The 15,584-nt window shown below is 50.4% G+C and overlaps 1 protein-coding gene across 1 annotated transcript in view; it reads right to left on the bottom strand.

The window, feature by feature from the left end:
* FGD1 (FYVE, RhoGEF and PH domain containing 1) overlaps positions 1–8,266 on the bottom strand; it is a 36,148-nt gene extending 27,882 nt beyond the window's left edge. The window contains exon 1 of the mRNA XM_010970834.3: positions 7,949–8,266. Within this exon, the coding sequence (XP_010969136.2) occupies positions 7,949–8,255 (307 nt within the window). The 5' untranslated portion in view covers positions 8,256–8,266. The remainder of the gene's footprint in view (positions 1–7,948) is intronic.
* Positions 8,267–15,584: the final 7,318 nt, after the last annotated feature.

The raw sequence follows: 15,584 nt of genomic DNA, 5'->3' as shown, positions 1-15,584 counted from the left end.
CCCAAAGATACACACAGACACACACGGATATATAATGACACATACTCAAACATACACATGGATATATAGAAACAAGAACATTAAGATATCCACAGCGACAAAGACAGCTAGGCAGCCAGGCATATTAGTGTGCGTGTGCGCACCCCCCACACACACACATATACACACACACACAAACCACACAGCCACATGGGAGCAGAGGCAGCCCATCCCTCTTCCAGTTGCTTGACCGCTGTGAGGCAGCCCATCCCTCTTCCAGTTGCTTGACTGCTGTGAGGGCCTGGCTACCTCCTCCCAAGCGTCTCTGGACCTGAGGCCAGAGAAGGCTGGGGGTGGTAGCTCCACCCCCGGGGAGGGGCTGGGGACTTCAGAGGACAGGAAGGGAAGGGAGTGGAGCTGCAGCTGGGAGCACTGGGGGCAGTAATTACCCGGTGCTGGGGCTGCCACGCTGGCCGGGATTTCCCTCCCCTAGAGGACAAAGCCGCTAGGGGATGGCCCCTCTGACCCATGTTGTGTGTAACCCCAGGGACCCCAACACCCACCCATTCCCCCCTCCCCCATCCCCAGAGGCCTGGTCAAAATCGAGTGGTGGCGACACAGAGATTATGAGGGAAAAAGACAGAGACGGGACAAAGACGAGGAAGAAGACAGGAAAACTACAGAGACCTAGAGAATTAGACAGCTAGAGGAGGAGACAGAAAAAAAGGGAGGACAAGTTAGAAGCGAGAAGACAGAGACAGTGAGGGATGACGGCCCAGAGAGGCAAAGGGGTAGGGACCAAAAAGGCAGGCCAGGGCCACTTGTTGAACATGGCTACAATGTACCATACTGAGTGCTTTACCTGTGGCATTTAATCCTAACAACCCTAGGAGGTGGGGCCGATAACCCTATTTTATAGATGAGTAAACCGAGGCTCAGAGGCATGAGCTGATTCACCCAGGGTCACATGAAGCCAGAAAGTGGCAGAGCTGTGAGGGCCTCTCACCATTGCCTGCCCCTGCCAGAGACAAGGGGCCCAAACAGAGAGCCCTGAAGGAATTCTCCGGAGACAAGCAGTGAGATCTGGAGACTGGGAGCCCCTAAGAGATGCAGAGTGAAAGAGACCCGCACCTTCCCTGCCCCCTTCCCTGGCCTACCCTGGTGGGGGAGGGGGGCTGAGTCTACACCTGGAATGCATTAGGCAGGGAGGCCCGGCCTAGGGGAGCCAGGAAGAAGCTGGAGGGGGAGCAGGGAAGGTGAAGGTGAAGTTGAAGGCGGCGTAGGCGGCGGCGAGGGCCTAGCAGGCCCAGGCGGAAGGGCTTCTATGCCAGCTGCAGCTCCTTGGGGCCAGCCCTGCCAGTCCCGCCTTTTTCCCTCTTTCTACAGGAGCCTTCCCTCCCTGACTTAACCCCTTCTCTGCACGGGCCATGGGGAAGTGCCACGGAGGGTGAGAAGGCGCCAGCACCCAGAAAAGCCTTCAGTTCCCTCTCTGGGCCTCAGCAACACACCTGTGCCCCTCACCCTTCTACCCTCAGTCTGGGGCCCAGATGGGCACGGTTGATGTCTACTGGGCACTGCCACCTAGATTCCCCTTCTTCGGGCTCCTCAGACTCAGGGCATCCTGAACCACAGGCGTACCCCAGCCCCTAGTGGCTCCTCCTCCTGCTTCCCCACCCCAGGAAAGGCACCTCCATCCACCCAGCTCCCTAAGCCAGAGGCTGGGCTTTCTCTGCGACTCCTCCCTCTCGCTCATCTCACACATCCAGCCAGACCCCAAGCCCTGCAGATTCAACTTCCTAGGAGCTCAGGAATCCATAGACTTCCCCCCTCCCACTCCAGCCTCCTAACTGATTTCCCGCCCATCCTCAGGGCCCTCTACAAGCTATTCTCCACACCACAACCGGCTTGTGAAAACACAGTCCCCTTCAATTCCTGCAGTCTGGGGAAGGGCTCCCATTGCCTCCGGGGTGAACTCCAAACTCCTGAGCAGGGGACAAGTAAGGCCCAGCTCGTGAGCACTTCCCCACCCCCACCCTCCAGCCACAAAGGCCTCTTGTCTGTTCCTCGAAAGTGCTCTCCTCTGCCTGGGGCTTTGGCACATGTCATTCCCATGGGCCTGAACGGTTTTTCTGCTTCTCTTTTACCTCTGGACTCCTATTTATCCTTCGGATCTCAACTCAAGTGTCCTCTTTTCCCCGCCCGCTTCCTCCTCATATGGTCCTGCAGCATCTGCGCTTGGAATTACTTGTCAGGAATGTGTGTCTTCCCTGCCAGAAAGGAGCTCCATGAGAACAGGGATTGTGCCTGCCTTGCTGCCACCCAGCAACTCACACAGGGCCAAGCACGTAGTAGGTACTCAATAAGAACTTGTTAAATGGAGAAATGCTCTATTTGCTCACCAAGTACTTATTGATGCCCTATTACATGCCAGGCAAATGCGATGACTAGGTCCTCCATGTTACAAACGGGGAAACTAAGACCCTGCGGTGGGAAGGGAAGCCTGGGGACACAGTGAACCAGGGGCAGAGTCAGGAGTGCTATTACCCTGCATCTTGGGGCACCTTTTGGAGGTGTGAGTTCTTGCAGCTCCAAGGAACTTGGTATTGAAGCCTGGAGACTGGACTCACTGCTCCAAGGATGTCTGCTCTCCCCAGATGAGGGCACTTAACTCTTCGGGGCTGGCCAATGGCAGACTGCGCTTCCTGCCCTCGTTCCAGACAGGTCCTAGCCCCACCCAGTCAATGTCTGGCCAGCTCCACATCTGCCTAAGACATTTAGCTAACTGGCCCCCAGAAAGCCATGGTTGGTATCTGTCTGGGGCACTGTTAGCTGCCACTCACCCTTGAAGGAGCAGGTAGCCCCAGCCAGGCCCTCCCCCTGGGGCAGAGGCACCTGAAGAGGCCAACCATTTGCAACTTGGAAACTTCAATTGTTTTAGTTCTGTCTGGGGAAGTCCTTTTCACAGCTACCCAGAGTCTTTACATTGGGTTGTATTGATCTGGAAGGCCCCAGCTGAATAGGCACCAAATCTGGGCCTTTTCCCAGACACAACCCTGGAATCTCAAACTGCTGCTTTCCAAAAATCTCCAGCAGAGCCCACCATCCCCTCCTGTCATGAGTCCCCTCTTCTCCCTTCCATGCGCAACCTCCCCCTATGGCCTCTCGGGATGCCCTCAACAGGGAGAACATCAAGGGAGCCATAGGAATTTACTTTACCAGTGTTTGATTTGCTTTTCGGGAGTACTCCCTCGGTTCTTTGCAATAGCAACTACCCTCAGTTTATTTGAAACGGGTCTCAGCTTTATGCAAATGTTTTAAAAACTGCTTTGCCACTTCTAAGGCAAACAAGTTTTGCAGGTAATGAATGATCCTCCCCAGAGTGACTCTGCTCCCCTCACTATCTCTGTCTTCAAGGATGGGACCAGCCCCCAGAACCATGCACACTCTCCCCATGAGCCGCTATGTGGTCTGTGGTATACATTGGTGGTGAGAACTCCCAAACATCTCTGGTGTAGACCTCTCTTCTGGGCTTTCCAACCCTACATCCAAATGCCTGCTGACCATATCCACCTTGGATGTCCCCCCAGGCCTCTCAAATGCAACAAGTCTCAAACATAACTCAGTATCTGCCCCCAAACCTGCTCCTTCTCTTGCATGTAGATGGCCACACCATCATCCACCAGGTCACTGTAGTTGGTTTCAGAAAACAACCCAGGCTCATCCTGGACTTTTCTTTCTTCCTTGGCCTCTACATACAAGCCACCACCAATACCTGTCTGTGTGAGCACCAAAATATCTCTCAGATCTTACCTTCCTCTCCTGCCATCGCTCTAACCCAAGCTACCATCACCTCTTGCTGGGATGACTGCAACCCCCACCTGCCTGTCTCCCTGATCCCACTCTTGAGCCCCTACCATCCACTCTCCACATGCAGCTACGGGGATTTCGCAAACACCGGCATTTGAGCACATCATTCCCCTACCTTTGCCCTCAGGATAAAGTCCCTTTCGAAGCCTTATCTCTTCACCCCTTTCAATACCAGCCCCCATCCCAGGATGCCCTATGTCTCTGTGACTTTGCTCCCACCAAACTTCCTACCTGAACTGCCCTCCCAGTTCCTCCTAAATCTACAAACCTTGCCGACACCCCTCTAGAGCCCTTCCTTTGGGTCAGGCCGTGCACTGGGTGCTGCTGATACCAGGGTTTCCTCTGCCTAGAGTCCCTGAACTGCAACTTCCTTTCAGCTTGAATTGCCAAATGGCAGCCATACACGAGAGCTAGGCATAAAGGGTAAACTGAGGCTGCTAGTGTTTGTGTGTATGTGGGTGAGAGGTTGACTTACTCCCTTTAGCTTAGGTCCCATGCCTCCCTTCAAGGTTGGGAGTTATGGTGGGAGGCCCACATAGGGCCTTTGGGGAGAGGGCCTTAGAGTGGAGGCTGGTGTAGCATCCTAATGATGCTGACTCACTGTAGGACCAGGCTAAACTGCCTCTTGGAGCCTCCAATGCCCCAGCTCAAACATGGTTCCCATTCTAGGCTATATATCAGAATCACCTGGGGAGCTTTGAAAATAAATTCCTGGGTTGCAACCCTAAGATTCTGGACATAGAGTCTGGGAATCACATTTACTTTTTTCAAAGTCAACAAGAGATTCTGATGTTCATCCAGTTTGGGAAACCCAGAGCCAGACAATGACTAGGGGCCTTTCCAGCTCCAATTCTAACTCTTAGAGTCTCTCATGATGCCCCAGGCTCCAAATCAGAAGGAGCAGCCCCTCTTGCTACCCCTTCAACTGGACCAGTTTTTCCACTACCCACGAAAAGGCTTTAACATCAGGTGCAACTCTTTCAACTAAGCTAAGGACAGGCCCAAGCTATCCCTCACCCAGCACCTGGAAAGATATTCTCACACCTTCCCCCTAAATCTCTATGAGCAAACCATCATCTGGGAACTCCTTTCTGACTCTCTCAGAGCCCTCTCTGGTATCTCATGAATTATCTCAGTAACCCAATAAGGCCTTAGGTTTTATCATCCCAGGAAATGGGCATAAAAACAATCCCCCCATCCTCCCATGAGGAATCAGGGTAACTAAAAGAGAAAGCAGTTTGAAGCAATTCAAAACTTTTCACATGGATAACATATATTAATTTTAAAAGTACCCCCCCCCCCAGGATGGGGCCACTGGCCCTTAAGAAGGGTGATTCAATAAAGGCCTCAGCAGTCTGAGGGAGGAAGCTGGGAGGCACACAGAAATCTTAACATGTGGACTAAAATGTTTCAACCCTTTAATTGTAGCTCAAGACTCTCTCTCTCTCTCTCACACACACACACCCTACAACTGCCAACCCTGCCCTCTTTGGGCCAATTATAGGCGAGTCCTGTGGAGAGAGAAGCAAGTCACTTGTGCCTACCCCTGGGCTGGCTGGGCAGTGGGGGAGGCGGGCCTCTCACACCCCATGTTGCTGTGAATCACATGGCCCAGCGCTTGTCTTGCCAGGGCCTGAGTAATTCCTCCACCTCCTCTTCAGAAGGTTTTTCTCTTATTTTTTTTTAAATTTCATTTCATTCTGCAGGCTTTGCAACCAGTATCTCATAGACTCCTCATGGCACTCTCTAGATGAGGAAATTGAGGCTCAGAGAAGGGAAGTCACTCACCCAAGGTCCCACAGTGAGTCAGTTAGGAACAGTTGGATGGAAGGCCAGGTCCTTCCCTGACCCCTTTCTTATTCCCAATCCTCATCTTGAAGTGAAAAAAAAAAAAAACAAATAGAAAAAGAAAAAGACACCCACCAATTACAGAGGCAGGGACTTCACAGGGAAAAAGTATTGCAGGAACTTTGTGTTGCTTTTTTGCAGGGAGGAGGGGAGTGTGGTTCAGGATAGGTACTGTGATTGGCAATTTGGAAGGATTGGGGGAGTGGGAAGGCGACTCAGAATCACCACTGTGTATTGATCAGAGGCCAGAGGCCAGAGACCTGGGGTCTAGATGCTGCCCAGCTACTGACTCCCACACCAAGAGTATCTGGAGGGTAAGAGTTCAGTTGTCCTTCTCTTAGACAGTAGTTACTGATGGCCTACTATGTGCTCCCTTTGTATCTGTTCAGGCACTTCTTCAACAAGGGTTTGTTGAGCACCTTCTGTGTGCTAGGCACTATGCTAACTGCTGGGAATACAACGGTGAACAAAACAGAAACAATCCCCTTGCCCTCACAGAGCTCATGTTCTAGTTGTGAAAGACAGGCAATAAATAAGTAGGCACATAGGAGAAGCTAATTGCAGATGTACTAAGGGCAAGCATGGAAGTGCCTTCCTTGGAGACCCACAAGTTGCCCTACCTAAAGTGATCAGGGAAGGTCTCTCAGAGGAGGCTGACATCTGAGCTGAGATCTGAAAGATGAGGAACAAGCCAGGTGGACAGCAGGGGGAAGAGCTGCCAGGCAGAGGGAAAAGCAGATGCAAACGCCCTGAGGTGGTAGTGCTTCTGGCATTATTTTGGGATCTGAAAGAAGGTGCTGCAGTAAAGTGGGCAAGTAGCCTGCTCCACACAGTGTCTGTCAAGGGGAGTTTGGAAAGTCAGCAGGAGCAACATGCTGGGCAGGGTGTTAAAGGCCTCTTGTCAGCTGGTTATCTCTGGCCCCACACCCAGGGAGCCCCTGAAAACTCCCAGAGGTTCCATGACTAGCCCAAGGTCATAAGAGCAGCAAGGGACACATCTTGCTCATACTTTATGCTTTACTGCTGCTACCTGGTGCTGGGCCACAGCCCCCCAAGCCGTGGAGCCTGGGATGTGAGCCCTGGGAGGCCCCAGAGGCTCAATAGCTCCTTCAGTGCTGCCCAGTGGAAGATACTGCTCTTCCTCCATAGCTCCTGGGCTCAGGTCCACATAGGGTGTCCCCAGATGGAGGAGGCCCTGCTGGACTCCTCAGACACTCAAGTCTGTGCAGCACAAAGGCTTCTCTAGGCAGTGGTCTGTGGCCCCATTCTGACCTAGAGCTGCCCCATCTCTGCAAATCCAAGTTCAAGCATCCTGACTTCTCCTCACAACCTTGTAGGCCTGCAGCTCTCCAGCTCTGCTACAACTGGCTTCTGCCTCCCCCTCACCTTTCTGCTGTCTCCCTGCCTACCAGCCCCTCCAGCCCTCCCCTCTGGCTTGGCCCTCAAGGCCCACCTCTTCTACCTTTCTCTCTCATCAGCACCTTCTACTCCCTCCTTCCCTTGTCCTCCTGCCACACACATCTGGCAAAACCCCAACCTTGGATCAATCCACCATCCTTCTTTTTTTTTTTCCACTCATACTCCAGAGCTGCTGAACAGTACAGGAGAAAATCACATAAGCAGAAGGCTTGGCATTACTTTCATGGTCTCCAACCTCAGTTTGGAAAGCAGAAAGACCACAGACTTTAGACTCAAATAGATCTGGTTTTGAATCCTGTCTCCATACTAGCTGTGTGACCTTGGGCAAGTTACTTAACTTCTCTGAGCCTCAGTTTCCTCCCCTAAAAAATGGGGCTAATGATACCTACTTCACAGGAGGCTCCTGAGGATGAAATGAGAACCCATGTAAAGCACCCAGCCCAGTGCCCGGCACAATGCAGGCGCTTGGCAAATGGGAGACTCCTTTTCTCCCATTCCTCCAAACAAACCCCGGTTCCTCCAACCAAACCCCCCTTACTGCCTTGAAATCTTGCTCCCTTTACTTAGAGTGCTCCCTCTCCCATTAGCCTCAGCAGACAGAAGAAGAGAAGGGGGTCAGAAGGGTTGAGGGGGCACAGGGGACAGAAAGGAGACAGGGGACAGGGTTTGAAAGAATTGGACGAAGGCCGAGAAGCGAAGGAAGGGATTGGGGGATGAGGAGACTCGAAGGGCTGGGATGAACGGGCCGGCCCCGAGGTGGGGCTTAGAGGGCCCGAGAACAAGAACCCGCTCCCAGGCCCGTGGCCCGGGCTCCCATGCTCTCTCGATCACTCACCAGGCCGGGGCTGTGAGCCCTCCAGGTGGTAGGAGAAGCGCAGGGCCCGATGGTGCTGAGGACTGGGGCCGCAGGGCAAGACCCGGGGGCCTGGAGCAACGCCCAGGCTGGCGTCCGAGGGTCCGGCAAACTGGGAATCCAAGGGGGTGCCGAGAGCCAAACCTGAGCCCCTGGGCACCGGCAGTCCAGGCTCCGAAGCTCCAGGGTCCGAGTCGACATAGGCCGGTGGAGCGATGCCGGGGGAGTTCGCGGTTGGGTGTTCGGGTTCGGAAGGCCCGGCGCCCCCCGGGGCTCGGTGGCCATGCATGGTCCGGGCCTGGGCGCGGGGCCCAGGCTCCCCGCTTGGCTCCAGCTCCTGGGGCGGAGGCGCGGGCGGAGGAGGCCCGGCGCCCGGCGGAGCAGCGGCCTCAGGCTCGGGGGGCGGGGCTGCGGGCTCAGCCCCACTGCGGAGACTTGAGCCCCCGGCCCGGGCCCGGACCAGCAGCCGTGGCAGCGGTGGCAATACCAGCAGCAGCCGCGGCCACCGCCGCTGCGGTGCCAGGCATCGCCGGCCCGGGCCCCGCGCGGGGTGTGGGCTCGGCGGGGCCGGGGGCCCGCTGGGGAGCGCTGTCTATGCGGCAGCGGCTGGGTGAGGGTCGGGGGGCTACGCTCGGCAAGGGCTCTCTCCTCAGCGACGAGCCACTTCCGTGGCCCCGGGGCGAGCTGCCGGTCTGTTCCGAGTGCGGGGTCTCTTCTTTCTCCCCAAATGGGAATCGATCTGGGTTCTCCTGGCTGGTCGGAAAGGGTTCTTCCTCCCGCCGCAGCGGAGGCTGGGGGGCGGAGAGGAGGGGAGGAGAGGGAAGGGGAGGGAGGGAAGAGAGGACGGCGGTGGCGGGGGGCGCGCGTGTGCGCCTTGAGCTCGGGCTGCGGGACTCTCCCTCAGCCAATCCCTCCGGACGACGCTCCAGCCGCGGGGGCAGGGGAACAGCCTGGGCCCGGCTCCACCGTCCTCCCCAGCCTCGGCCTGGGTCTCCGCGGCGGCGGGCGGGAAGGAGCCCGAGGAAGGGGGGTGGGGAGGCGGGAGCCGTCGCTGAGGCAGCCGCAGCCACAGAGGCGCTGGGACCCAGTTACCCGGGCCCCGCCCCCTCGCCCGGGATTTGCGCCTGGCCACGCCCCCTCAGTCGGGCCGGCCTCAATTCTCGCAGCGGCCGCCCTCAAGGCCCTCCTTCTTCCCCTTAAAAATTCCCCCTATGCCTGCCCTCCCTTCCTTTCCCTGGTCCCACACTACCTAGTCTACGGGCTCAACCCCCTAAATCTGCCTTTCTGTCCCACCTCAGGTCTTCCTCCCTCTGCTCTCCTCCAATCTCTTTTCTAGAAGCCCTTCCACATGTTCCAGAGTTTCCCTAGGGCTTGGCTCATAGGGGACTTGCCTTTGATACTCTTTACTCTGCTCAGACCTGACATCGTGGTCCTTTACTTCGCCACTCTCTTGCCAGTAGCATCAGTTCCCAAGATTGTCGCATCCGCCTGGCAACATCCCAACCTTGGATCAGTCCAACTGTCCGCCTTTTCCATATCTGCGCCCAGGCAGCTAAACACTACTGGAGAAAACTATTCAACCTCACAGATTCATGCCACTGTAAACTCATGGTCCCCAGCTTCTACCAGGCCCTCGGTGCTGACCCACAATTCTACTATGGGTCTCTAGGCAACCTTCTCTCCCGTGCTCCACAACAGCCATTTCTAACCTCCCTTCTCCTCAAACCCCTAACTTCTCCATTTGCCCCCTAGCCCTCAGCAGATGACCCCACCTCCTACTTCAGAGAGTAAACAGAAGTCATCAAAAAGGAAGTTCTTGACTTCTTCCACCAAGCCTAGAATCTGTCCCTTGCTCCTTACCATCACCATTTAAACATGCGAAGGTCTCTTCCATCTAAAAACAAGCAATCACCAAAAAAACTCCCTCTCCAACCACCTCCCTCTCTTCTCTCTATAAATGTTCTCAAAAGAGTCGCCTACATTTAACTGTCTTAATTTTCCCACTTCCCACGTATCTTTCAACCCACTCCAATCTGCCTCTACTACTTGCCTGATACTGCGCTCCTATCAAGATCTGCCATGGCCTGTGTCACTAAATCCAATGGAATCTTTTCAGAGGTTATCCTGCTTGACTTAGTAGCATCTGGCACTAGTGACTACTCCCTCCTTAAACCCCTTCCATGACACCACACTCTCAGTGTTCTACTTCCTTGGTAATTCCTTTTTACTTTCCAGACTCCTCCTTGTCCAACTCTTAAATGTTGTTGCCCTTTAGGGTTTGGCCTGAGCTCTCTTGTCTTCTGTCTCTCTGCTTTTTCCTAAAATTATCACAGTCACTTCCATGGCTTCAGTTATTATCTCTTTGCTAATTTGATACCTCAAGTCCAGGTATTTCTCCTGACCTATGCATTCAACAGGTTACTCAACAGCTCTACCTGAATACCCCAGAGACACCTAAGACCTCAGCTTCTTTCCAACTCAAGGCATCCTCCTCCCAACCTTTTTTTTTTCTCTTCCCAACCTTTTTGTCCTTCTTTCTATCTTACCTTTGTGAATGACCCCAGTTAAAGCTGAAACCTGAGCTACTCCCCTGACTCCTCTCTCCTCCACGCAATTACCAAGTCCTGTCATTTTTATCTTCTGAATATCTCCCAAATTTTATTATGTCATCTCTTAATGAAGAGACTGCCACCACTATCCTAATCAAGGCCAGCACCATTTCTAACCTGAATACTGTCACGGCCTCCCTGTTTGTCTTGTTCTCTGGAATCTAGACTCTTCACTGTAGGCAGTGTGATCTTTTGAAAAGGCAAATCAAGTCATATCACCGTCATGTTTAGAACCCTTCTGTGAGTCCCCATTGGTTCAAAAGGACACCTACCTTCCTCAACAGGGAAGGTTATGCTGGGCCCTTCATGATTTAACTCCTGCCATCCTTTCCAGACTCCATGCTTGAGTCAAAGCTGAAATTCTTAGGCTGTTTCTTAGTCTGTCTAGCTTCCAAGTCTTTGCATATGCTGTTGAATCTGCAAGAAACTCTCTCCACATCTCCCCAATGCCATTTCATTTGTTCTTCAGATCTCTGCTCATTTGATGTGTCTTTTGAGCATGCACTTTGGGCCAGGCACCATGTTGAGGTACTAGTTATGCAGTGGTGAATCAGACAGACAGGAACAAGATCTTGGTGAACAAACTCAGCCCTCAAGAGTTTAGGTCTGGTGCTGGAGAGGATCGGAGGTAAACAAATACAAATTACAAATTGTGATAAGGCTATAAAGAGACAGAACAGGGTGACAGGAAAGAGAATAAGGGTGGGGGCAATTTAGCCTGAGGGTCAGGCAGGGCCTGATATTTAACCTGAGACCTGAAGGAGGGAGAGTTAGAAGAATGGAGGCAATGGTGTTCCCACCTGATGCCATGGCAAGTGAGAAGACCCTGGGAAGAAAGGGGAATGGTGTTCTTAGGAAGTGCAGGAAGGCCAGTGTGGCTGCAGCACAGTGAGCTGAGGGCAAGAGGGGTGGGATATGAGGTTGAGGAGGTAGGCAAGAGCCAGATTATGTGGGGCTTTATAGGTCATGGCTAAGTTGAATGGATCTTATTCTATGAAAAATAAAAATGTACTGAAGCAGTGCTTTCAAATGTGGGTCAAACTGAACAAGGTACTGAAATCACTTTGAGAAAAGAATAGAAAATAGCAGAATGTATCAGGATCAGGTAGGAAGAGCATGTTTCATGAAAGTTTTGTTTCAGTTTGCATCATATATGATCATGATGAAATAGTATCTCTTTTGTAGATACTTCACATTCCCCAAATGCTGAAATACTCTACATTGTAAAGTTTTAAGCTTGGGGTTGACACAGGTATAGTTAATGTTTAACTATAGTTAAAAACGATTACTTTGGCTGCTGTAGATTGGATTGGAGATGAACAAGATTAAGAGGCTACTGTAATCTGAGATGATGGTTAGTGGACTATAGTTGTGGAGGCATAGATGGAGAAAGGTAGATAGATTTGAGATATTTAGAAATTGAAAGGGCTTAGTATGGTGGCTTTGGGGTGGGAGGGAGAGGGAGGAATCAAGGATGCTTCCCAGGGACATGGTGATGTGGGGCCAGGTCTTTCACTGAGATGAGGAAGACAGAAAGAGGAACAGGTTTTCAGGGGAAGATCAAGAGTTCAGTTTTACTTGCCCTTGACATAGCCAAATGAAGAAGTCAAGCAGATAGTGGTATGTACATCCCAGGGGAGAGGTCTGGTTTCATATATAAATGAGAGCTGTCAGTATAGAGACAGCATTAAAAACCACAAGAGAAGAGGTCAGTCTGAGACAGAGCAAAGAGAAAGAAAGATCCGTGACTGAGTTCTGAGGAATTTCAACTTTATAGAGGTTGGGTGTAGGAGTAGGAGGTGGGAAAGAGACTGAAAAAGAGGTAAAGAGGTAGGGACATAATTAGGGGTGTGTCAGGGATGTTTTAAGAGTGCTGAAGAAGTCAGCTAAGATGAGGATTGAAAAGGGTCCATTGGCTATGGTATTGGTAGTGACCTTGATAGACGTAGTTTTGGAGAAGTGGTAGCAGCGAAAACTAGAATGGATGATGAGGGAATGAATACACCATTGGTAGGAGTGTAAAGGGATACAATCACTCTCTAGAAAAAGTTGGACATTTTCTAGAAAAGCTGAATGATGCACATACTCTAGGACCAGCAATTTTAGGTGTCTACCCCAGAGCAGTGGTTCTCACAGTGTGGTCTCGGGATCCTGGGGGCAGGGGTGGGGGGTAAGGGAGCCAAAACCATAATACTCGAAAGATGTTATTTGCTTCTTTTACTCTCATTCTCTCAAGAATGTAGAGTGGAGTTTTCCAGAGGCTACATGACATGTGATAGCACAACAGATTGAATGCAGAAGCAGATAGGAGAATCCAGCTGTCTTCTATTAAGCCATACAGTAAAGAGATTTGCAAAAATGTAAAACAATGCCACTCTTCTCACTACATTCTTTTTGTTTTGGAAAATACAGTATTTTTCATAAAATGTTGTTTTTATTAAATGTACTGGGTTTATTATCTTAAAATTAACATAGTTAAGCTTTCTCAGTTTTAATTTCTAATATAGCAAATATCAATTGGTATAACCCATATATACCAAAGCTCTTTAGGGTCTGCGATGATTTTTAAGAACGTAAAGGAAGTCCTAAGACCAAAAAGTTTAAGAACTGTTCTCTAAAGAAATCCTCCCACATGCGTACTGGGAGACACTACAAGAGTGTTCACCAAAGCCTGTTTGTAACATCAAGAACCAGAAACAAGAACATGAGATGAATAAATTGAGACACATTTATACAATGGAATGAATACTATACTGAAATAAATGAATGAACTCTAGCTACATGTATCAACTTGGATGAAACTCAGGAAACCTAATACTGATTGAAAAAAGTCATGAAAGAATATGTTTATACAAAATTGACGAACATGCAAAATTATACAATATATGGATGCAGTCATATGCTGTAAAATCATACAGAAAAGCAAGGCATGAAAGATGACAGTGGTTACCTCTGGGAGGGGAAGGAGATGTGACTGGGGAGGAATACCCAGGGGGTGTTGTCATCCAGAAATGATGTTTTTGAAGCTAGGTGATGGGTACATTGGTAGTTGTTTTATAACTTATTCAAACTATACAGATATGTCTATTCTAAAATTTATTATGTATTATGAAAAATAAATAAAATTAACTAAAAAAACCAGAATAATTGGATAGAGTGCTGGTGGGAGTGTAGATTGTTACAGGACCTTCCCTGAGGTCAGACGGAAGAGAACCCCCTCCCCTCCCTGCAACCCTCTGCTTAAGTGGAACTAGGTGTGTAGGCCATTCCCTTGAGAAACATGACTGTGAATGAGAACAGAGCCCAGAGAGCCAAGGTGGTGGTAGGCAGATGGGCAAGGAATGACTTTTTTTAAGATGGGAGATACCAGACTATAATTGTTTGCTGCTGGGAATGACCCAGTGATCATAGAGAGGGACAGGACAGGAACACAGCAGAGAAAGGGAAGAATGGAAGGAAAAGGAGGGGTCGGGGTCTGGGGCACTGGGCCTCAGAGAGGAGGAGAGGTCTTCAGGCCCCTCACTGTAACAGGAAGGAATGAGACAAAGGATGAACACAGATACTGGCAGGTTTAGAGATTCAGCGGTGGGAAGATGAGGGTCCTGGAACAATTCTCCCATGTCTGATGGCTTTTATTTTATCTCTGAAGCAAGAGATAAAATCATTTTCTGTAGAGAGAACATAAACATTAGTCTTTCTTAATAGCATGGTTGATAGAAATTTGTTTTTTACTAATGATAGTTTAGAAAAGTTTCAGCTTTACAATAATGGACATTTTAAGGACTTGTCAAATTTGGGAAATCTTCTCTTTAGTTTTTTCACATAAGAACTGTAAGATGTCAGGGCATTTCAATATTCTTGTAGAGTGACATATCATCAGTACTCTTTGATTTTTCACTGACTGTTAAGCAGGGCCTTGGAAGGGACCTGTGCAAATGAGGGGCCCTGAAGCTTCATTGACTTCTGTGTAAATCTGCCTCTGTCCTCTTTGAAATACTTCCTCCCCCAGGAAGGATTCTCTGATTTTTCCTGACCAAGGTTCTCCCACAAGGCTTTATTCCTGCCACTCATAATACTTTTCTCAATCTCTCTGGGTAGCCACGTCAGCCTCCTTCGCTAGATAAAGGGGGCTGGCTTCAGAGGGTAAGGAATCAGGACATGCTTACCTTGGTTTAGAAGTCTTCCTTCATTCTGTGGGCAAGTCATCACTGGAGCAGTGAGGCACAGTGGCCTTGGAGTCAGAGTGGAATTTTTTTTGCACCTTGGGTGCACAGACAGAACAGGGTTCATCCTAATCCTAATCCAGAACAGGGTTCATCCTAACATACTCTCACTATTAGTCCAGGCTGGGGCTTCACTCCTAGCTCCTCTGTGTGACTCTGGGTAAGTTACTCATCACTCTAAGCCTGTCTTCCCATCTGTAAAGTGGGAATGATAAGAATACCTACTACATCAGAGTTGTGAGGATGCAATGACATAATCCATGCAATGCATGCATAGTCCCTGGTACGTAATGTTTAATAAATGGTAGCCCTCCACATGACTGAGACTATACTGTGGGTGTAGGATACAGCAGTGGATGACAAAGGCCCAGGCTCTGCCTTTCTGAGCTCACAGCTTAGTGGGCACCACAGAGCCCAGTGACAGCCCTGATATAGCTGAGACTTGTGAATGGTTGTTGCACCAAAATAAGGAGGGGAGGGTATAGCTCAGTGGTAGAGTGCCTGTCTAGCATGCACAAAGTCCTGGGTTTAATCCCTAGTACATCCATTAAAAATAAATAAATGAATAAACCTAATCACCCTCTCCCCCGAAACAAACAAACAAAAAAATAACTTCATTCTTTGTCTCTATTTCTTTTTACTTTTTACTATCTCTTCCTCCCCAGTTCACCATCAATGTCACCACCTCTCAGGCTGTCCCATATCTTTGTCTCTTATTTTGTTCTCTTGTCTTTCTGTTTACATCTTGCTGGTGGTTTCTCTTTTCTGTCACTTCTATTCTCTCTC

The sequence above is a fragment of the Camelus bactrianus genome, chromosome X (assembly GCF_048773025.1).
Source record: "Camelus bactrianus isolate YW-2024 breed Bactrian camel chromosome X, ASM4877302v1, whole genome shotgun sequence".
NCBI lineage: Eukaryota > Metazoa > Chordata > Mammalia > Artiodactyla > Camelidae > Camelus > Camelus bactrianus.
Note: the sequence above shows the minus strand (reverse complement) of the source record. Positions and strands in the feature narration are given on the sequence as shown.